The following is a 23,113-nucleotide window of genomic DNA, read 5'->3' as shown; positions in this document are numbered from 1 at the left end:
ATATATATATATATATATACTGTATATATATGTATATATATATCGAATTTTCAGACTCTCAATTTCAAAACATATGACGCAGGAGATGGAAGCACATACAGTACAGTCCAAAAGTTTGGACACACCTTCTCATTCAATGTGTTTTCTTTATTTTCATGACTATTTACATTGTAGATTGTCACTGAAGGCATCAAAACTATGAATGAACACATGTGGAGTTATGTACTTATCAAAAAAAGGTGAAATAACTGAAAACATGTTTTATATTCTAGGTTCTTCTAAATAGCCACCCTTTGCTCTGATTACTTTTTTGCACACTCTTGGCATTCTCTCGATAAGCTTCAAGAAGTAGTCACCTGAAATGTTTTTCACTTTACAGGTGTGCTTGAAGCTCATCGAGAGAATGCCAAGCGTGTGCAAAGCAGTAATCAAAGCAAATGCTGGCTATTTTGAAGAAACTAGAATATAAAACATGTTTTCAGTTATTTCACCTTTTTTTGTTAAGTTCATAACTACATGTGTTCATTCATAGTTTTGATGCTTTCAGTGACAATCTACAATGTAAATAGTCATGAAAATAAAGAAAACGCTTTGAATGAGGAGAAGGTGTGTCTAAACTTTTGGCCTGTACTGTATATCACCTGGAAGGTGAAGTTTTACACAAAATCACGTATCACAAAATCTGTACAAAAAACACTTTTTTGTTCTTTACAGTTAAAATTTTTTTTAAATAAAGTAAATTAATGTATGGGAAACTTTCAATTTCATTACTCCAACAGTGTTTTTGGGGTGCCCAAGTATGCAGTCTCATGTTCTGCAAGAATGGCGTCCTTAAATTACGGCGACGCCACCCCACTGATATAATATTAAGGGAAACACTGCTACTGAGAGACATGTTTAATTTCTTACTCGTCAGATGTTGAACAAGACGAACGCCGAGAAGGCAGAGTCCGTACGAAACGATCACGGCGGCACAGCCAAAAAGCTGCAGCTCAACAACAAGCAGAGGCCCAATCAGAACGGCTGCCAGATCCGCCGGCATTCCACTCCCGGGGCCACACCCCCCTTAAAGGTACGCACACTTCAACTTTTCCTGTTCTGAGCAACTGATGGGACCGCTTTGCAACTCACGCACCTCTCTCCAACGTTGCCACAGAAGAAGCCCAAGTTCCTGAATTTAAAAGATTTGTCAATGGCCGAGGCCAGCAAACATGGAGGCGGAACGGAATCTCTGTTCTTTGAGAAGGTTTGTTTGTTTTCGTCTCTGCTCAAATGGACGCCATATTTATGCCCGGGTTTGCAAATGTGCGTGAAAGGTTCGCAAAGCCTTGCGGAGTGCGGAGGCCTATGACAACTTCCTGCGATGTTTGGCCATCTTCAATCAGGAGGTGATCTCACGGACTGAACTGGTGCAGCTGGTGCTTCCCTTTTTAGGGTGAGTTCTAGGCCCCTTTGCTCCCCTCTCTCATGCCGTGTATCATCGTCCAACATCTGTTCTCTCTCTCCTTACAGGAAATTTCCTGAGCTGTTCACCTGGTTCAAAAACTTCCTGTGCTACCGGGAAATGACCCACTTGGAGACGTACCCCAAGGAACGGGCCACGGAGGGTATCGCCATGGAGATTGACTACGCTTCCTGCAAGAGGCTGGGCTCTAGTTACAGAGCGCTGCCTAAAAGCTATCAGCAGCCAAAATGCACCGGCAGAACTCCGCTTTGTAAAGAGGTGAGAGCAGGGGAAAAAAAAGAAAAGTCAAGCAACTAGAGCAATGCATCTAATCAATGATTTTGTGCGTGTTATGTCTTGATTCAGGTGCTGAACGACACCTGGGTGTCTTTGCCCTCATGGTCTGAGGACTCTACTTTTGTTAGCTCTAAGAAGACGCAGTACGAGGAGCACATTTACAGGTGTGAGGATGAACGCTTTGAGGTAAGTCATTACAGCTGCAAAGTGTGTAGAAAGAATTGTAAAGACAAAGTTAAAGGATGTTCGGATACAACTTTTTCACTATCGATTCAATACAGATATTGAAACCTTAAGTACTGGCTGATACCGATATAAACAAGATACAATGTCAGGACGAATGATAGGTACCAAGGTTGTCCCAAAACCAATAATTTAGTACTGGTACCAAAATGTATATCGATCCTTATCAGTACTTTTACAAATAAAGGGAACTACGAAAATGTCAATATTGACTTTATTTTAACAGAAAATCTTATACTACATTAAACACTCACAATCAAAGAACAATTTTACAAGGTTAAAATATAAATTAAAAGGCATTGAAATGGCATCGACTCTGAAGGAAAAGTCTTCCCTGTGCTCTTCGACTACAGTCTGCACCAAACCGAACAGCAGGACAGGTGTAACAACGACATTATTACCTGTCACTTTTTATAACTCCTTGTGCAGATCTGAATGCTTATTATTGAAATGTTTACCTAAGTTTGAAGCAAAGGTGCTAATACTAATCGCCACATTTAGCGAGGCGTGTTTTAAAGCAGCTGTTGTGAGAGTAGCGTATGTGTGTGTGTGTGCTCCTTTAAGAATTGCAGTATGTGGGGTGGGTGAGTGGGCAAGTTAGGAGAGGTAGCGCTAGCATGTGCAGGAGTGTCAATAGCATGGTGGATGTCCGGTTGTTCCCTGTGGAAATTGTAAATAAAGTGACCAAGTTGTAACTAATCGACGGCGTCGTCATTCCGGCCTAAGAGCGGAACCTTACGGACCCATTGTGAAGTGAAGGGTGTTACCCCCGACAATACATCGGTCCTGGAGGGAACATCTCCCCTGCTCTCCTCGACCACAGTCTGGGAGGCGACAAGCAGGGAAGGTGTAAAACAGTAATTGCCTGTAAGTGCCTGCCTGTTTAAAGTGTCACCTTTATTGTTAGTTTTGAAGCCCAAATACCTCCATATTGTATGTCACCACCCTCTTTATTAACCAGTAGAATTGTGTTTTTTTTGCCATTTTTCCCCTCCGAGATGTTGTTACTTTGTGTGTGCGTTTTAACACACTCAACATCATGTGCCTCCGCTCTGTAGTCACCGCCGCACAGCGGCACTAAGAGGAAAGAACGGTACCAGTACTTTTCAAAGGTGGCATAGTACCGATTTCAATTGATAAGTAATGCAATACTTTATTAGTACCGGTATACCATACAACCCTAATAGGTACTTTTATTATTTTGTGGTATGGAATGTTAAAAAAGCCGCTTTCTGACAATCTTCAGGATGCGCCATTTTGTGGGCAGTCTTATTTACGTGGCTCCACTTCGACAGCATCTTCTCCCCCCAATCTTGGTTGTAGTTTTCAGCGCTTCCATAGCAAGTCTACTGACAGATTAAAGTTGAGATTATACAATACTATGTATCAGAAATGGTAACAGCGGAGGGTACACGTACATGTACGGGCCAGTCTGCCCCACAACAAGAGTATAGAGAAAGAAGGAGCTTATTAACTACCGCAGGGACTACAATGGCGGACTCGCGCAAAGCACTTTGGGAAAATGTCACAGGACAGAGCAAATCCCAACAGCTCGTTTAGAGAAAGTATGAATGAAGGCAAGATTCTTTTATAATTTTCTCGCAATGTTTCCACGGATTGATTTAAAATTTTTGGTACTTATGCAGATTCCAAATACACAACAGCAGGTACCAATAGGTATGAAAAGTTGTTTTGCATAATAGGACCCCTTTGTTAAATGATGCGGACATGTTTGTTACTGGATAATTTCTAATATGCTTCTGCCTCGGAGACTTTGCATGTGTAAGTAATATACAGGCATGTAAAATGTCTGCGAAAACGTGGAAATCCGTGTTTTTAAACATTAATTTCCGCATCAAAATACCACTTCTGGGTTTTTTTATGAAAAAAAAACAAAAAACGATCCAAACAAAATTTGGTGAACGCTCACCTCAGCCTCAGGAACTCGCTGTTCATCTTGCCTAAACGTCGCACTGAGTTGCAGGACGGCGAGACGATCAGGAGCACCGAAACAAGTTTGCTAGTTAGCTAACCATCTAGTTAGATCACTTGTTGTTGCTTCAGTTTGCTCTCAGAGCCACGACGTTGACGGCTGTCCACTTTGCTGCTAATCATATTTGGATGATTACAATTCAAACACTGTTAGTATTTATCAGTAGCCAGCGAGAAGGTATATTTTTGACGTGACTAATGTACACAGAGGTCACTACACCGGAAGTATATTTCCCGAAGGGGCTTGACTACAGGATACAGGATAGAGTTGCCAAATGGGAAACGTTTTCGGAGTTCTTTGCGTGCATGTTGTAGAATTTTACATTACATATTTAATGATAATACTGCTAGTAAATTGTGTCCTAAAAATATGCGGGACATGTAAGTGTCAAAAAGACAGCCATAAGAGGTTGGTAGATGACTATACATCTATAGGTAAATTATAGAAATGGACCCAACTGGCAGGAAATTTAGTCTTGATTATCAAAAACGTCTTTTTGGGCTTGCGTGACAGCACTTTGTGCTGATAGAAGTGTTCCTTTGTTTTCTGAAAGGGTGCTCACATGCCTGAATATTCAACTATAATTATTTGATACTTGTTTGTATGTGCTGTTTTAGACTGCAATATTGTTCAATTAATGACACTTACTACGTATGTCTAGCTTGTGTGCTTAGCGGTTGTGTAGCTGCTGTGTAGTAGCTTATAGCCTACCATGTTTACCTTTTTGTAAATGACTTGACTAAAATACAAGAAAAGACCAACTGTGTGTGCTTATTGGAGGACATTTAGATGTTAACTGGCTGTTTAGCTTTACACAAGTATAGATGCTGTTGTACTGCTTGAACCGGAGCGTTATTATCGGAGACTTTACATGCAAGTCAATGTAATTGCTTTTTTAGTTTGTTTTGCTAATATCAGAGTGACACCCCTACACAATATGAAAATGGTTGTCTTCTCCGCACAGCTGGACGTGGTTCTGGAAACCAACCTGTCAACCATCCGAGTCTTGGAAGCGGTCCAGCGCAAGTTGTCCCGGATGTCGGCGGAGGAGCAGGCCAAGTTTCGCTTGGACAACACGCTGGGCGGTTCCTCCGAGGTGGTTCACCGAAAAGCCATCCAGAGGATATACGGCGATAAAGCCCCAGACATCATTGACGGCCTCAGGAAAAGCCCCGCTGTCTCCATCCCTATTGTGCTGAAGAGGTGGGTGTCGAACCGGAATAAGGACGCAGAGGGAAATAAAGACTCCTCAGTAGAGATGTCCGATAATGGCTTTTTTACCGATATCCGATATTCCGATATTGTCCAACTCTTAATTACAGGTACCGATATATACAGTCATGGAATTAACACATTATTATGCCTAATTTTGTTGTGATGCTCCGCTGGATGCATTAAACAATGTAACAAGGTTTTCCAAAATAAATCAACTCAAGTTATGGAAAAAAATGCCAACATGGCACTGCCATATTTATTATTGAAGTCACAAAGTGCATTATTTTATTTAACATGCCTCAAAACAGCAGCTTGGAATTTGGGACATGCTCTCCCTGAGAGAGACTATGAGGAGGTTGAGGTGGGCGGGGTTGGGGGTGGGGTTAAGGTGGGGGTAGGGGGTAGCGGGGGTGTATATTGTAGTGTCCCGGAAGAGTTAGTGCTGCAAGGGATTCTGGGTATTTGTTCTGTTGTGTTTTTATGTTGTGTTACGGTGCGGATGTTCTCCCGAAATGTGTTTGTCATTCTTGTTTGGTGTGGGTTCACAGTGTGGCGCATATTTGTAACAGTGTTAAAATTGTTTATACAGCTACCCTCAGTGTGACCTGTATGGCTGTTGACCAAGTATGCCTTGCATTAACTTGTGTGTAAAGCCATAGATATTATGTGACTGGGCCCCGGCACGCAAAGGAAGTGCCTTTAAGGTTTATTGGCGCTCTGCACCTCTCCCTACGTCCGTGTACACAGCGGAATTTTAAAAAGTCATACATTTTACTTTTAGAAACCGATACCGATAATTATGAAACCGATACCGATCATTTCCGATATTACATTTTAAAGCATTTATCAGCATCCCTACTCCTCAATGATTTTTCAACATGTCCACTCAGGCTAAAGACCAAGGAAGAGGAGTGGCGGGAAGCCCAGCGAGGCTTCAACAAGATCTGGCGGGAGCAGAACGAGAAGTATTACCTCAAGTCTCTGGACCATCAAGGCATCAACTTCAAACAGAACGACACCAAAGTGCTGCGCTCCAAGTCCCTGCTGAACGAAATAGAAAGCATCTGCGACGAAGTGAGCGCCCTTCTTTTTTTTCCTCCTTATCCCTGAGTGACTGCAAATGAGTTGGTGTCATTCCTAATTGTAGTTTTCTGCAGACATAAAGGTTTTTTTCTGTTGCAGTCTTATTTTGCATAAGCAGTATTATAAACACTCGGATGAAGCCCAGTGGCATACATTGTGGTCATCTACGGCCATGCATTTCAAGTTTTCATTTTCATAGTAATCATGAAAATTCCAATGTAATTTTACACAATGTTGTTCCCCCCCTTGCAGCGCCAGGAACAGGCATCAGAGGACAACGCCAGCCCGCCCACGGGGCCCCACCAGACCCTGTCGTATGAGGACCGGCAGATCCTGGAGGACGCGGCATCTCTCATCATCCACCACGTGAAGCGTCAGACCAGCATCCAGAAGGAAGACAAGTACAAGATCAAACAGATCATGTACCACTTCGTCCCGGACCTTCTGTTCGCGCAGCGCGGCGAGCTCTCCGACGTGGAGGAGGAGGAGGAAGAGGAGATGGACGTGGAGGAGAAGAAGCACAACGGCGTCCCCGGCGGTAGAAGCCCTTCCAAGTCCAAGCTGCTGTTCAGCAACACGGCGGCACAGAAACTGCGCGGCTGCGACGACGCCTACAACCTCTTCCACGTCAACAACAACTGGTACATCTTCCTGCGGCTGCACCACACGCTGTGCTCGCGGCTGCTACGCCTCTACTGGCAGGCCGAGAGGCAGATCGAGGACGACGTGCGAGAGCGGGAGTGGGAGAGGGAGGTGCTGGGACTGAAGAAGGACAAAAATGACAACCCCGCCATCCAGCTAAGACTGAAGGAGCCCAGTGAGTAAACTACCTTGTGTTTGTAAGCAAAGTCTACACTGACGCCATCTTGATCCTTTTTTTGCCATTTGTCGGGTTGAGGCGCTAAAACGCGTAAAAAAAACATGACTCTCGTCGATTATTAGCCGTTAGCTTCATTTGTCAAGGGTGAACAGTGACAATTAAAGCGAGTCGGGGAGTGTTCAGTGTTTCTCACAGGACCGCAATCTATTGCCGTGGTGGAGGTTTAAAGGCCTACTGAAACCCACTACTACCGACCACGCAGTCTGATAGTTTATACATCAATAATGTAATCTTAACATTGCAACACATGCCAATACGGCCGGGTTAACTTATAAAGTGCAATTTTAAATTTCCCGCTAAACTTCCGGTTGAAAACTCCTTTGGATGATGACGTATGCGCGTGACGTAGCCAGTGAAACAGGAGTATCGGTAGCCCATTGAAGCCAATACAAAATAGCTCTGTTTTCATTTCATAATTCCACAGTATTCTGGACATCTGTGTTGGTGAATCTGTTGCAATTTGTTCATTGCATTATGGAGAAAGAAGCTGAGCAAGCAAAGAAGAAAGTTGTCGGTGCGAAGCGGAGTATTTTGCGAGGGAAGTCAGCAACACAACACAGCCGGTATTTCATTGTTTACATTCCCGAAAGATGCAGTCAAGATCGCAGAACCCGGACAACAGAGACTCTTACCAGGAGGACTTTGACTTCGATACGCAGACTCCTGTAGAGAACTGGGACAACACAGACTCTTACCAGGATTACTTTGATTTGGATACACAGACGCAGACGTGCTACCGTGAATACGCAGCTGGGCTTCCAAACATTTGATCGCTTGCCCGTACGTGCGTGTCACGTACGTAACTTTGGGTAAATATATAAGCTTTATGAACCTTGGGTTAGGTGAACGGTCCTTTGGGCTGAGTGATTGTGTGTGTTGTGCAGGTGTTTGAATTGTATTGGCGGGTTATATGGACGGGAGCTAGGAGCTAGGAGCTAGCATAACAAACACCTAGGTGTTTGTTATGCAGGATTAATTTGTGGCATATTAAATATAAGCCTGGTTGTGTTGTGGCTAATAGAGTATATATATGTCTTGTGTTTATTTACTGTTTTAGTCATTCCCAGCTGAATATCAGGTACCGTGAGTACTCAGCTGCGCTTCCAAACATTTGATCGCTTGCCCGTACGTTATACCGAGCTATACCGGGACGGTATAGCTCGGTTGATAGAGCGACCGTGCCAGCAACTTGAGGGTTCCAGGTTCGATCCCCGCTTCTGCCATCCTAGTCACTGCCGTTGTGTCCTTGGGCAAGACACTTTACCCACCTGCTCCCAGTGCCACCCACACTGGTTTAAATGTAACTTAGATATTGAGTTTCACTATGTAAAGCGCTTTGAGTCACTAGAGAAAAGCGCTATATAAATATAATTCACTTCACTTCACTTCACGTGCATGTCAAGTACGTAACTTTGGGTAAATATATAAGCTTTATGAACCTTGGGTTAGGTGAACGGTCCTTTGGGCTGAGTGATTGTGTGTTGTGCAGGTGTTTGAATTGTATTGGCGGGTTATATGGATGGGAGCTAGGAGCTAGCATAACAAACACCTAGGTGTTTATTATGCGGGATTAATTTGTGGCATATTAAATATAAGCCTGGTTGTGTTGTGGCTAATAGAGTATATATATGTCTTGTGTTTATTTACTGTTGTAGTCATTCCCAGCTGAATATCAGGTCCCACCCGCCTCTCACAGCATCTTCCCTATCTGAATCGCTTCCACTCCCCACTAGTCCTTCACTTGCACTTTCCTCATCCACAAATCTTTCATCCTCGCTCAAATTAATGGGGAAATCGTTGCTTTCTCGGTCCGAATCGCTCTCACTTCTGGCCGCCATCACTGTAAACAATAGGGAACTTTGCAGAAATGTTCAACTGACTACGTCACGCTACTTCCGGTAGGGGCAAGGCTTTTTTTTTTGTCAGATACCAAAAGTTGCAATCTTTATCGTCGTTGTTCTCTACTAAATCCTTTCAGCAAAAATATGGCAATATCGCGAAATGATCAAGTATGACACATAGAATAGATCTGCTATCCCCGTTTAAATTAAAACATTTCAATTCAGTAGGCCTTTAATGACTTAATCTCTGAATTTGCATGATTGGCCATGATGCATTTGCAAAAAGTGATTTAAAACATGAAAAGCAGAACAAATATGGATAGAATTACGAACAAACTTTCTTTGGTCGTTTCTTTGTAGAGATGTGCACCGTTCACATTTGAACTGATACGGTACACATTCCTGGTACCTGGGAATCAATACCGGTCCTCAGACGTACCAATTTTTGGTACTTTTGTGTGCGTTAATAAATATATAAATTGTTTTTGATAATAAAATCAATTTTTTATTGCAACATTTAAAAATTTGCTAACTATGATAACTTTTGTCCAGTTTTATCTTGTTTTTGTTTAACATTCTGAGTCTCAATTACAGTTGCAAGTTCAAGACGTTAGATGGCAGTAGTGTATAGTTTATGGTGTCTAGTCTTTTGTTGCGCTCCAAAAGTGTTAATACTGGAAGTATTGTACTTATTACGCAGCAGCTGTTTGATTGTATTTTGCATCTTAGTTGTAGTTTTTGTTAACAAATTTGTTGAAATCGCCATGTAAAATCGCTAATGCTAATCAGTAGCATGTCAATAGCAAAGCCAATGTATATTAACATCAAGTTAGTGCATTTTTGTGAAAGCTTAACTTACAGTGAAGCATTTTTTGTGTCAATTTCTTTGTTGGCATCGAAAATTGCAACATTACCTAGAGGTAGTTTGACTGAGTCTGCTGTCAGTACTGCTAGAGGGATCGCCAAGTGCCGAAGTGCTGAGTTGGCAACCGGGCGTGACGTCACGCGCAACCCAAGTACCAGTGCCCAGTTGGACCGGCGGGATTTGGCCGGTGTCAAAAAAAGTACCGGATTTGGTACCCGTCCTTACTTTTTATCTTTTTTTAATGTCTCAAGACAGCCGCCTGCGAGTGCTTTTAGATGAGGAAAGGCCCAAGGCAGCACTCGGTGCTTGCTGAGAAGAGCAATGCACGCTTTCATCTCAGAGTCACCTTTTTGATCAAAAGAAGGCCATCTAAAGGTCTTTGATTATTCATTAAATATAGCGACAAATATGCTAAATTTAATTTATTCGTGATGGCCCAAATTTATATGTGGCGTGCCATGAGTGTACTACTAGCCAACCAGTCACAACCTTTATAGTCAGCAGCGGCGCAACACAAGATTTTTCTTTTTTTAAGATGCACAGGAGGGTTTGGATGGGGAGGAACAGGCCGACCACATGTTTACTTTATTGAATGGTACCAACAAGGCGTCAAATGACGCTTTCTGACATGCAGTACAGGCCAAAAGTTTGGACACACCTTCTCCCCGTTCAATGCACAATCTTGGCATTCTCTCGATGAGCTTCAAGAGGTAGTCACCTGAAATGTTTACTTCACAGGTGTGCTTGAAGCTCATCGAGAGAATGCCAAGACTGTGTAAAGCAGTAATCAGAGCAAAGGGTGGCTATTTTGAAGAAACTAGAATATAAAACATGTTTTCAGTTATTTCACCTTTTTTTGTTCAGTACGTAACTCCACATGTGTTCATTCATAGTTTTGATGCCTTCAGTGACAATCTACAATGTAAATAGTCATGAAAATAAAGAAAACGCATTGAATGAGGAGAAGGTGTGTCCAAACTTTTGGCCTGTACTGTATATCACACTTCATAAGCTTTTTAGGTTAAGTCATGTGACACTATTACAAACATTTTGATTTACTTTTAAAATTAAGTTAATTTTTAGACATTTTATCAAAATAAATAATACATTTCACTTTTTTTTTTAACATGATCTTTGATCCTTGCCAATCATTTTGATGAAGAATAATCCCCTGGTTAAAGATGGACAAGTGTTACAATGCAAATAAGTATTCGCAGATCGGCTATTTTGGTGTAATTAAAAAAAATGTATTAATGTCTTCTCTCCAGTGGACATCGACGTGGAGGTTTACTACTCGGCCTTCCTGGAGATGGTTCGCAACCTGTTGGACGGAAACATGGAGGCGTCGCAGTACGAAGACTCGCTGAGGGAGATGTTCACCATTCACGCCTACATCGCCTTCACCATGGACAAGCTCATACAAAGTATTGTCCGGCAGGTGAGCGTCTTCCCCTCTTCTGTGTCCACATTCTTCTTTTTGCTTTCTCGCTCAAAATGTTTTGTCATATCCTTGCAGCTCCAGCACATTGTGAGCGACGAGATCTGCGTACAGGTGACGGACCTCTACTTGGCCGAGAGCGCTAACGGCTCCTGCGGGGGGTCCATGTCCACGATATCTTCCAGGAGCGCCGCCGAGGCCGCCTATCAACGCAAGGCTGAGCAGCTGATGTCGGACGAGAATTGCTTCAAGGTACAAAGAAATTAACCAACAGCACCGTGGTTCATGGGAGGAGTGTCCGCTTCAAATTTTCGTCTTCCAAGGTGATGTTTGTGAGGAACAGAGGCCTGATGCAGCTGACTGTGGAGCTGCTGGAAGCCGAGGAGGAGAACTCAGACGAGCCCCTGGAGGCGGAGGTGAGAAACGCACCCGACGTAGCCGTTAGCCACCACTAGCATTGCATTGAATCCTGCATGTGCTGACTGGTCAAAAACTGAGCCAGCCGAACGACATCCTTGGAGAAGGAGTCAAGAGATGAGCGTGGATGCTGTCGTAGCAACAGTTTAAACGCCAGCGCAATCATTTTCATTAATGTGGCATCATTATTCTTGCTGATTGGACAATAAAAAGCATATAAAAGTCAGCCTGGCACTGATTCACTCCTATTACGACTAAGTCTGACCTGAACAAACTGCAACTTGTTCAAAACAGAGCGGCTAGACTGGTACTTAAATGTTCTTTGCACACTAATATTTCATTTATGCATTCACGCCTGTCCTGGTTGTCTGTTGAACGAAAGATGCATTGTAGTCTCCTTATGTTCTTTAGAACTATCATGTTAGATCAATCACCAGATTACCTTTACAAACAGTTTTTAAAATCAACTAACACACATATTCATGACACTAGGAATGCCAGCAATGGCTATTTGGCACTTTCTGCTCTCAGGACCAATCTCCTCAAACATACAGTCATGTATAGATGTATATCATTCTGGAATTTACTCACAAAGTAAATCGTCATTCACGACAGCTTTGAAGATACACTTATTGCAGCTGCCCACATGACGTGAATTTTTAATACTGGGTTTAACTAGCTTTTTTATCTTATGTTGTATTTTTCCTTTGTATAATGTTTAGTAATGCATGTATTCTTTGTATTTTTATTTTGTATGCTCCTATATGGACCCCAGGAAGCCTTGGTGTCAGCTAATGGGGATACATTCAATAAACAATAAACAATTACCGTCATCAAGAAGGGAAGTTTCTGTTAAACAAAATTACGTGTATTTTGTGTCCGCAGCGATGGTCCGACTACGTCGGGCGTTACTTGAACCCAGACTCCACCACTCCAGAGCTGAGGGAGCATCTTGCCCAGAAGCCCGTTTTTCTTCCTAGGTGAGTTTTATTTCTTAAAGATGATGTAGCGATACCAAGTAAAGCAACTTTTATGCCACAAGATGCCCTGTGTGATACATTATACTTGTCTCTGAATTAGTGGGGACTTTGGTACTTTCTTTGGCACAAACTGAAACCCGTCGGTCACCAATTCATGTAAAATCCAACGATGCCATGTTACGGCACCTGGGTTGCGTGTGACATCACACCCGGTTGGTGACTCAGCCAGCTCTTTGCACTTCGGCACTGGGCGATCTCTCCAGCAGCACTGAGAGCTGACTGAGCCAAACTACCTCTAGGTAATGTTGCAATTTCCAATGCAAACAAAGAAATTGACTCAAAAAAAACGCTCCAGCGTAAGTTAAGTTAGCCACCACTTTTACAAAATGCGCTAGCGTGATGCTAATATACATTGGTTTTGCTATTGACATGCTAGTAATTAGCATTAGTGCATTCTGTGTGGCGTTTGCATGTTCTCCCCGTGACTGCGTGAGTTCCCTCCGGGTACTCCGGCTTCCTCCCACCTCCAAAGACATGCACCTGGGGATAAGTTGATTGGCAACACTAAATTAGCCCCAGTGTGTGAATGTGAGTGTGAATGTTGTCTGTCTATCTGTGTTGGCCCTGCGATGAGGTGGCGACTTGTCCAGGGTGTACCCGCCTTCCGCCTGAATGCAGCTGAAATAGGCTCCAGAAACCCCGAAAGGGACAAGCGGTAGAAAATGGATGGATGGATGGAGTTCAGTTATAGGAATGGGCCGTAGCTTGTCAGTTCAACTAATCACCAAACACCTACGTATTTTAGTTCCTAAGGGAGTCAGTTTAGACCACATATGTCAGAGTCAAGGCCCGCGGGCCATATCCGGCCCGCGAGAAGGTTTTTTACGGCCCTTGGGATGATCTTGATTTATTATTAGAACCGGCCCGCAGACCGCAGATCTTTTACACGCACCAAGCGGATGCCGGTCCAAGGTTCCGAAAGGGGGCGAGCGGCCCGCCGGGACGCGCCTGCCGGCCGAAGGGCTGCAGCCCGGCCGTCAGTCGCGGAGCCCGCCGTGCCACGCGCGCCAAGGGGGCGGGCCGAAACCCGGCCCCGAGGCCCTGAGACTTCTGCTTTGTTTCCCCAAACCGCGCGTCACCGCCGGGCCCGCACCACCGTCGGGCTGCAGCCCGAGCGTCGGTGGCGGAACCCGTCATGTGCCGCGCGCGCCAAGCGGAGCGGGGGGGTCAAGCGGGCCGAAACCCGCAGGCCACCCCCTCACCACGAGGCCCTGAGACTTCTGCGTTTGACCCCTACGCGCGGCCCGTCGGGACGCGCCCGCCGTCAAGCCACGAGGGCCAGCCGTCGGGTCGCGGAGCCCGCCGTGCCACGCGCGCCAAGGGGCGGGCCGAAACCAGCGGGGGGTTTCGGGCACCCAACTCGCCTCCCTCCCACGGAGGGAGGAGGGGGGTTTAATGTGAACATTACTGTGCAATCACATATTTAGAGTTTTTACTCAATTCAAGTTTAAAAGTTAAAGTTTAATATTTGTTTTCACTGCATGTTACTTCTCCTTAAACAAAGTGTTGTTTTTGATTTATAGATTTTTGCACTTTATTTTATTGTATTTCAATTTAATTATATTTTAAAAATATTTCAGTTGAGTGGATGATAGAAAATTGCTATTATTGTTTTTTTCTTTGAAGTAAATTTAGCCCACTTTTGCTAAAATAGAAAATATAGGCTACTGATGGTGCCTTGAATACCGGTTTCTTTCATTTAATGTTCATGTTATGGGGATTTTTATATAAAGGAAATTTGTCTTTTGTGTCTGTTGAAAATTAAAGATTACTGACAAAGCCATAAGAAAATATTGCTTTATTTATCTGATCATATTGGAATATATTTGTTAGGTTTTCAGTAGGTTCAATTAGGTTCACTAGACTATATGCGTCATTTAAAAATTTTTCAATGAACATTCGAACAGTCCGGCCCTCGGCTTGTAGCTAAATTTTTTATTTGGCCCTCCGTCCATTTGACTTTGACACCCCTGGTTTAGACCCTGCCTCAGAGTAGGAGCTAAAATGGTTCTAGGATCTGAGCGCCGTAGTCCCTACTTCCCGTATGAACACGACGAAAAACGACCCGGGGACTAAAAAGGTTATAGGACCTCCAAAAAGTCCCTACAGTCAGAAAATAATAGATGAAATCGGTAAAAGAGTCTAGCTAATGATTATTTATGAGTGTGTATAATGACACTGGCTTATCATTTGAAAAAGGTGTGGCAAAAACAAACGCACAAAATAAACGGTGAAGGTTTGAATTTTTTTTTTTTTAACTTTGTGGTCCTTTTGCCTCCAGGAACCTGAGGCGGATCAGGAAGTACCACAAAGGGCGAGAGCAGCTGGACAAGGAGGCGGGCGAGGGAGGCAAGAAGCCGCTGGACAAGGAGAAAATGGAGTGCATGTTCAAGCTCAACTCCTACAAGATGGTGTACGTCTTCAAGTCGGAGGACTACATGTACAGACGCACAGCGCTGATGCGAGCGCACCAGGTAGGCCTCGGTGTCCGCTAGGGAAACCATCTCACTGTGGTCCTGCTGTGTGTGTGTGTGGTCTGATGGGATGGTCTTGTCTCGCCGTAGTCCCACCAGAGGGTGAGCACGCGGCTGCATGAGCGCTTCCACGCGCGGGTGCAGGCGTGGGGCCGGGAGCACGTCACCGCCGACATGAACGCCGACACCGACAAGTGGCTGATGGGCAAAGAGCGCGACGGACTGTTGCCGTGCACCACATCGCGCCAACCCGAAGTCCTCCACTACAGGGACATCCACAAATACAGAGTCAAGTACGGTACTTTCGGGAAGGCGTCTTAAAGTGTCTAGGTCAGGTGGCGGCGGCGGCGATGTTTTTAAGGTATGTGTTGCTCCAGCGGCGGCAGGATTACTGATTTTTTTACCAGCGTTTTTAGCTGGCTTTTGTCCACAAGTGGTGCCAAAACCCAGGAATGGTCTCGCCCCGCTCGCCCGACCTCCGTTCTTAGAGGCTCGGTGCTTTTTCTACGCCTCACGTCCGTTTATCGCCGAAGCGTCCGCAGAAGCCCCCCAAAGGGATTCTATAGGAAAGATGATTCAAAGTGCACTTATTCAGGGAAAACAATAAAAAAAGTTCAGCGTTAAGTTTCTAGATTGGAGATTTTGGAGCGAGACATTCCTGCGTTGAGGCCAAAATCACTATTTACTGAGGCCCAGCCCCCAACAGTCTTCTCAGTTGAGCACAACACAGCCTGGACTTATTGTAAACTTGTCATGTCTCGTGTATATACAGTATATATATATTATATATATTATATATAGTTATATTAACAGATCATCCTCGCCGCCCTGGAAGTGAACCTTTTTAAAAATAAAAAGCCCCCCGCCAATGAATGAGCTCTCTCACACGCACACACATACACACACTTTGTAAATACACTGTACATAGTCTGAGACTTTTTATGATGTTGTGCTAGTAGAAGTTTCCAAGTTAACAGTTTAGAACGTACATGAAATAATAAGAAAAAAAACATTTATTATTACACTTTTTACCAAAGGGAGTTGTTGATACAAACGTGGCTGTTATTTGTCCCCGCTCCTTCTTTCAGTCTTCTTTTATGTCCTTTAAATTTCTGTAAAATACACCACCACACAAAACAAGTGAGGAAGTAGAAATGTATCCAGGGTGTTTTCTTTTTCCTTTTTTTTCTTTTTTTTTTTTTTTTTTTGGAATAATTAGTATATTTGTCTGTCAATGTGAATTTTTGGTTAATGGTAAAAAAACATTATTGCAAACAGCAGGTGACATCATGGCATTGTGATGTAAGCCCCGCCCACTTCAGCCCTCACCTGGATAGATTTCTACCACCCTTCTTCCGCTCACCTTGTATTTTTGATATTGGAAAAAGTCAGCATGTCTTTCGTCCGTTTATTTAGACATTATTTAAGTAATAATAAAAACGACTTTGTAGCCTATGTAAATGTTTGTGGACTTTATTTTTTTTATGTCAAATATATATATTACTGTCTCCTTAGACAGCCATGCAATTTCTTGTGAATATTATTTATTGTTAAACACACTTCAGTTGAATTTAATGTATTAATATTCAGTACATATAATACACTTAAAGATTATTACTGTTGTACTGTAATAATAATACATCTAACAAACCACTTTTATTCGACAGAATATATAGATAAGGACAAATATTCAACCTGCACGATATTTTTTAAACATTTTTAAAGCTCCCACTTTTATTCTAATAAATTATAAATCAAATTGTATGTAAAAATCTGAATAAACTTTTAAAAATAATTAAAAATATATATACCTTTACCTTCTATATAATTGAATACAAATAACATGTAATGAATTACATGCAACTCTGAAGGTCAAAAAGAAACATTAAAAAAAGAAATACCTACTGGAAAGCCTAAAGGCAGCCATGCAATTTCATGTGAATGTTATGTATTGTTAAACACACTTTGTTTAATTACATTTATAAATACTCACTACATGTAATAAAAACATTTTTACCGTTGTACTGTAAAAATAATACAAGAAACACTTATTTTATATAATATGGAAATTAAGACACAAAAATCTTCAACCTGCAAGATTTTTTTTAAACTCCCACTTTTAATCTATAAATTATGCATCACATTTGATGGGGAAAAAAAACGAATACATTTTTGAAAATATGTTTTTAAAAGTACCTCATACCTTTACTTTCTATTTAATTGAACACAATAAAAATGTGATAAATTACGTGCAATTTTAAAGGACACAATACAAATATTTTTTTTCTTGTATTTTTTAAGATAAAATTAAAGCTTCCTGTGCCTTTATTTTACAGGTGTCAAACTCAAGGCCTGGGGGACAGATAAGGCCCGGGGGGCCAGATGTGGCCCGTCACTTCATTTTATTTGGCCAACAATACTTTTTTTTTTTTTTTATTTTAAAACTCCTACTTTTAATCTATGAAATTATATATTTTATAAAAATACATTGTAAAAATCAAAATATTTTTTTGAAATAATAAAAAAGGTAACTTTTATTAAACTGAGTACAAATAAATTACATGAAACTTTGAAGGACTCACAGTGGGAAAAAAAAGAAATATTCAATTGAACCTACTGCAGAGCTTAAAGGCATAATAAAATGTTTAAACTCACACTTCAATTTAATGTTATGAAAATGATTCATACACGTAAATAATACACAGTATTTCTTCACTGCCTCATGTCTCCATTCAAGAGAGGAGCCAAATCCCTTCATATCCAGCAGAGGGCGTCCTCTCCATCCATAACCCTGCATTTATGCTACATTAACAAAAGCATTTATTTATTTTTTTCATTAAACAACTGTTCAAGCATGGCTTTTCTTAGCAATGCTTCATCTGTTTGCACACTTTCTTCTTGTTGGTGCTGGAAGATAATTGATTTAGTCTTGGTGATAATGAGACTTCCAGCCTGTGGGCTCGTCTCCTATAAAAGGATTAAAGTCTGCCCATCTTCCATCATGTCTGCCTGCGCCACAGTCCTCTCTTTGCAACGCCACTCTTCATGTCGTCATACTTCTATGCGCTACTTCCGTCACAATAGTATTAATAGCAGCAATATTCAATTAGTTGGATTTCCACACAATGAGAATGAAAAATATTCAGTTCCAGGGTCAAACTGAAGCTATCTTAACCCTTTTTATGTAACATTCTTAACTGTCGTACAAGTGCTATTTTCCCTCTCTCCTTTTGCCATTTTAGTGTATTTTTTTTCCATCCAAAATTCCCTATTAGATCTTACTTACACCACCCTTCTAGAGATGAGATGTATGACTCTTTGAAGGGAACTGGCTTGTTATATTTATTTTTCTCAAGAAAAAAATCAATGGTAGCAGTTATAAGATAATATGTGGATCTAAATAATTTTAATTTACAGAAGTATTACACCATTAGTGGAAATTACTGTATTCTAAAATATTGGTTAACCTTTTTTTTATGTGTTTTTACCGTCAACATTGTCCATGCATCACTATTTTGAATTTTGCCTCACCTATTATAGCACAAGAACATTGTAACAGTAGGAAAAATACACCAAAAACACACACACCAAAATTAAGTAAGAATAGAATGTATTTTTGGACATAAAAAGTATAAAATACAACTAGAATAAAAATAATATGAATAATAAAAATGTCAATACACAATCGTATGTGTGTGTGTATATATATGGTAAATTAAATAAATAAATAACTAGAAAATGTGTATATTTAAAAATGTTTTTTTTTATTAAAAAATAAATAACTGAGAAATGTTCGAGTCCAGTCGCCAGTCAGGTGGGCATTTCTCGGCGCTTTATCCGTTTGTGCATAAAAAAAACACCCCCCAAGCTACGTATCGGTTCTCATCGTTCACTTTAAAAGAGCTGTTCAAAAGACTCGATTCGTTCGCCAACGTCACATCTCTACACTCTTCCTGAACCAGGAAGTAGCATACCACAGTAACTAACACACAGACGGACTAACAAACAAAAATACAACATTTTCACCTTCTTTAAGAAATTAATTTATCTTTTTTTGTCATTTTAGTCATTATTGATCGCTCATCAATAAAATAGTACAATCTTGTAGTTTTCCGTCATCCCTCCTGAACCAGGAAGTAGCATGCCAGCTAACAAACAGACATACAAAAAATGATTCACTTAGCAACATTTCACTTTTTGATCTTCCAAAAATCCCAAATTGTACGGTCCCGTGTTATTACGCCTTCCTTTCTGAACCAGGAAGCAGCGACAAAATTATTTTTGTCCTCCATCAATGATGAAGTAGCATTTTAACTAACTAATACGCAGAGATATTTCACTAAAATATATATTTTTTCTCTTTTTCATGTATTTTTTAAGATAAAATGAAAGCTTCCTGTGCCCTTATATCACAGGTGTCAAACTCAAGGCCTTGGGGCCAGATGTGGCCCACCACTTCATTTTATTTGGCCCTCGAAAGCCTGGAAATAATATGTATCAATAAAGTACTGTAACTTTTCTTACTAAATGTATTCTTTCTTACTATTTTGGGGGAGAAAAAAAAATGTACTCCATGTAATCGCAAATTATGTTAGCTTAAATATTTTCTAATAATGCAAAAATATATTATCAAACATTCAAACCATTTTCTTGAATAAAAATGAATACTAATAATAATGATTTCAAAGCAAGTTATCCATCAAATGGTGCAATGTAAAAGTAGCAATAGATTTCATGGTAAAATGGTGAAATTTACTGTGATTTTTACAGCATTTTTCTCTAAATAAAAAAAAAACAGTACTTTTTTTTACTGTAATAAAGTGTGGTGTCGTTTTGGCATTTACAGTAATACACAGTTGCTCAGGTGTCAAAATTTTACTGTAAAATTGCATTTTTTTATTTACAGTAAAAAAAACTATGTAAATTTTACAGTAAAATTCTGGCAACTGAGCGCCCTTTTTTTTTTTTTTTACCATAAAAACAGCATCACTGTTTTTCCATTTACAGCGATATACACAAAATTTTGAGGTGAAATTATTGCAACTTACCATATTTGTTTGACATTTTAGTTTAAAAAAAAACAAACTAATAAAGTGCATTAAAAATGGTGTAATAATAGTATTCACTGTTCTCTGGAGCCAAACATAACTGCGATGTGGCCCTCAGTGAAAACGACTTTGGACACCTTTGCCTTATATGGTCGTCCTCTGTGAACCAGGAAGTGGTCACTTTTCCATCCATCTTGTTAGCAATAGAAGAGACTGTTTGGACCAGCTTCTTACAGCTTTTTGACAAATAGTTTTTTTTTCTGTGTGCACCAAATAAAAGTTTCTATCCTAGCAGATGTAGGCAGCACACTTAAAAGTCTGCAGGCTACACAGTAAAAAAAAAAAAAAAAGTGTCAAAGAGGAAATCCGTCTCTTTGCTCCACGGCTGCCAGCTATTCAAACGTCGTCTTTTCAAAAGTTGGGCCTAGCGAGAGGCTAACAGTTGGAGGAATGCGTTCCCAGTTACTGCCCCCCTCAGCTCCCACTCCCAAACTCCTCTTGGATCAACGGGTGCCGCCGTTGCCGTTTGACCTGCTATCCCTGCACGGTTTCCTGCTCAAAGCTTGTGGGAAGCAAAGAAGCGGCAGAGGCGTACGCCTGTTGAGATGTTAAATTAATGAGCAAGCGACTCAATGAGGGGATTGTTTGGCTTGGTTTGGTTTGCTTTGCTTTGGTAACCCCCTCTTTCTGCAGGGGAAGTGGGCCCCCATCTTGCCATGCGATTGCAGGGCATCGAACAGCGGATCTTCTGTGGGTACAGTGCAGCATCCCAATGCTAACAACCCCAAGTTGCCCGTTTTAAAGCCCAAATCATTTTCAATATTTATTTATTTCAAGGTTTTGTACATCAAGTGCGGAAACAAACTATTTTGTTGTCTGGTTTATTTGTTAACATGCCACCAATAATTAAATTACATTGATAACGTTAATAACACAAGCGTAAAATTGAAATATGGTATAAAATAGGAATATTTAAAAAAAAATCAAATTCATTTATTAGTTTGTTTAATTACAGGAATAATTTAAGTTGAATAAATTATTTAATTAGTTAAGACATAAATTGTTGCCTACAATTACATTTTGTTATTAAAACACATGTTAATATTATTAACATGCCTATTATATTTCACTATTAAAATATGTATAAACTTTATAGTGATTATGTGAAGGTTTGTAAAATAAAATAAAAACATTAAATCAAAAAATATTTTCATAAGGAATATGTAATAAATGACACGAAAATTGAACATTAACTAGTGTTGTTTTTATGTATCAATTTTAAAAGCGGTTTCAACTTGGTTTTTTTTATTAACACAGGAGAAAAATAAAAATATTTTAAGGAATAGGAATGATTTGAAAAAAAAATGTGTTAGTTTTTTTTTTAAACTTAAATAGTCATTTAAATTTAAGAAATTATAGAATTAACACTTAAATTGGTGCACACAATTACATATTAATATTATTAACCTTGCTCATTTTATTTACTTAATAATCTATTCAGATGTGTTAACTATAGTGATAATGTTAAGATTAATTAATTAATGAAAAACAAATGATCCAATAGTATTTTTATAAGAAATGTTTAATAAATTACATGAAAACTTAAAACTAGAAGTTTTTACAGTATGTATCAATTTTAAAAACGTTTTTCAAAAAAAAAAATTTAAAAACAGGAGTAAGATGGAAATACTGTATGGAATAGGAATAATTAGGAAAAATCACATTTTGTGAATTTGTTTTTTAAATTATACTAAGAATTTTAAATTGAATAAATTATTTGAATTAATGCACACAATTGCATTTTCTTAGTTAAAGGCCTACTGAAACCCACTACTACCGACCACGCAGTCTGATAGTTTATATATCAATGATGAAATCTTAACATTGCAACACATGCCAATACGGCCGGGTTAACTTATAAAGTGCAATTTTAAATTTCCCGCTAAACTTCCGGTTGGAAACGTCTATGTATGATGACGTATGCGCGTGACGTCACGATGGCAACGGAAGTATTCGTACCCAATGTGTCACCATACAAACTGCTCTGTTTTCATCAAACAATTCCACAGTATTCTGGACATCTGTGTTGGTGAATCTTTTGCAATTTGTTTAATGAACAATGGAGATTGCAAAGAAGAAAGTTGTAATAAATAAATGATAAATGGGTTATACTTGTATAGCGCTTTTCTACCTTCAAGGTACTCAAAGCGCTTTGACAGTATTTCCACATTCACCCATTCACACACACATTCACACACTGATGGCGGGAGCTGCCATGCAAGGCGCTAACCAGCAGCCATCAGGAGCAAGGGTGAAGTGTCTTGCCCAAGGACACAACGGACGTGACTAGGAAGGTAGAAGGTGGGGATTGAACCCCAGTAACCAGCAACCCTCCGATTGCTGGCACGGCCACTCTACCAACTTCGCCACGGTGTATTAGCGGCTGTAGCAACACAACAAAGAGGACTTACTTGGATAGCAGACGCCTAGCCGATGCTAGCCCCCAACCGCATCTGTGATCGGGTGAAGTCCTTCGTCGCGCCGTCGATCGCTGGAACGCAGGTGAGCACGGGTGTTGATGAGCAGATGAGGGCTGGCTGGCGTAGGTGGAGTGCTAATGTTTTTATCATAGCTCTGTGAGGTCTGGTTGCTAAGTTGCTAAGTTAGCTTCAGCGTCGTTAGCAACAGCATTGTTAAGCTTTGCCAGGCTGCGAATTATTAACCGTGTATTTACATGTCCATGGTTTAATAGTATTGTTGATCTTCTGTCCATCCTTCCAGTCAGGGATTTATTTATTTTGTTTCTATCTGCATTTGAGCCAGATGCTATCACGT

The 23,113-nt window shown here is 40.7% G+C and overlaps 1 protein-coding gene across 1 annotated transcript in view; it reads left to right on the top strand.

Annotated features, from left to right (window-relative positions):
- The window catches only part of sin3aa (SIN3 transcription regulator family member Aa), a 32,413-nt gene extending 15,746 nt beyond the window's left edge, over positions 1-16,667 (top strand). Inside the window, exons 8-21 of the mRNA XM_062042729.1 lie at positions 917-1,072; positions 1,157-1,246; positions 1,317-1,435; positions 1,513-1,723; positions 1,811-1,927; positions 4,942-5,180; positions 6,083-6,266; positions 6,528-7,092; positions 11,130-11,299; positions 11,378-11,551; positions 11,623-11,715; positions 12,602-12,696; positions 15,038-15,230; positions 15,321-16,667. Of these exons, the coding sequence (XP_061898713.1) occupies positions 917-1,072; positions 1,157-1,246; positions 1,317-1,435; positions 1,513-1,723; positions 1,811-1,927; positions 4,942-5,180; positions 6,083-6,266; positions 6,528-7,092; positions 11,130-11,299; positions 11,378-11,551; positions 11,623-11,715; positions 12,602-12,696; positions 15,038-15,230; positions 15,321-15,551 (2,637 nt within the window). The 3' untranslated portion in view covers positions 15,552-16,667. The remainder of the gene's footprint in view (positions 1-916; positions 1,073-1,156; positions 1,247-1,316; positions 1,436-1,512; positions 1,724-1,810; positions 1,928-4,941; positions 5,181-6,082; positions 6,267-6,527; positions 7,093-11,129; positions 11,300-11,377; positions 11,552-11,622; positions 11,716-12,601; positions 12,697-15,037; positions 15,231-15,320) is intronic.
- Positions 16,668-23,113: the final 6,446 nt, after the last annotated feature.

The sequence above is a fragment of the Entelurus aequoreus genome, linkage group LG03 (assembly GCF_033978785.1).
Source record: "Entelurus aequoreus isolate RoL-2023_Sb linkage group LG03, RoL_Eaeq_v1.1, whole genome shotgun sequence".
Classification (NCBI taxonomy): Eukaryota; Metazoa; Chordata; class Actinopteri; order Syngnathiformes; family Syngnathidae; genus Entelurus; species Entelurus aequoreus.
Note: the sequence above shows the minus strand (reverse complement) of the source record. Positions and strands in the feature narration are given on the sequence as shown.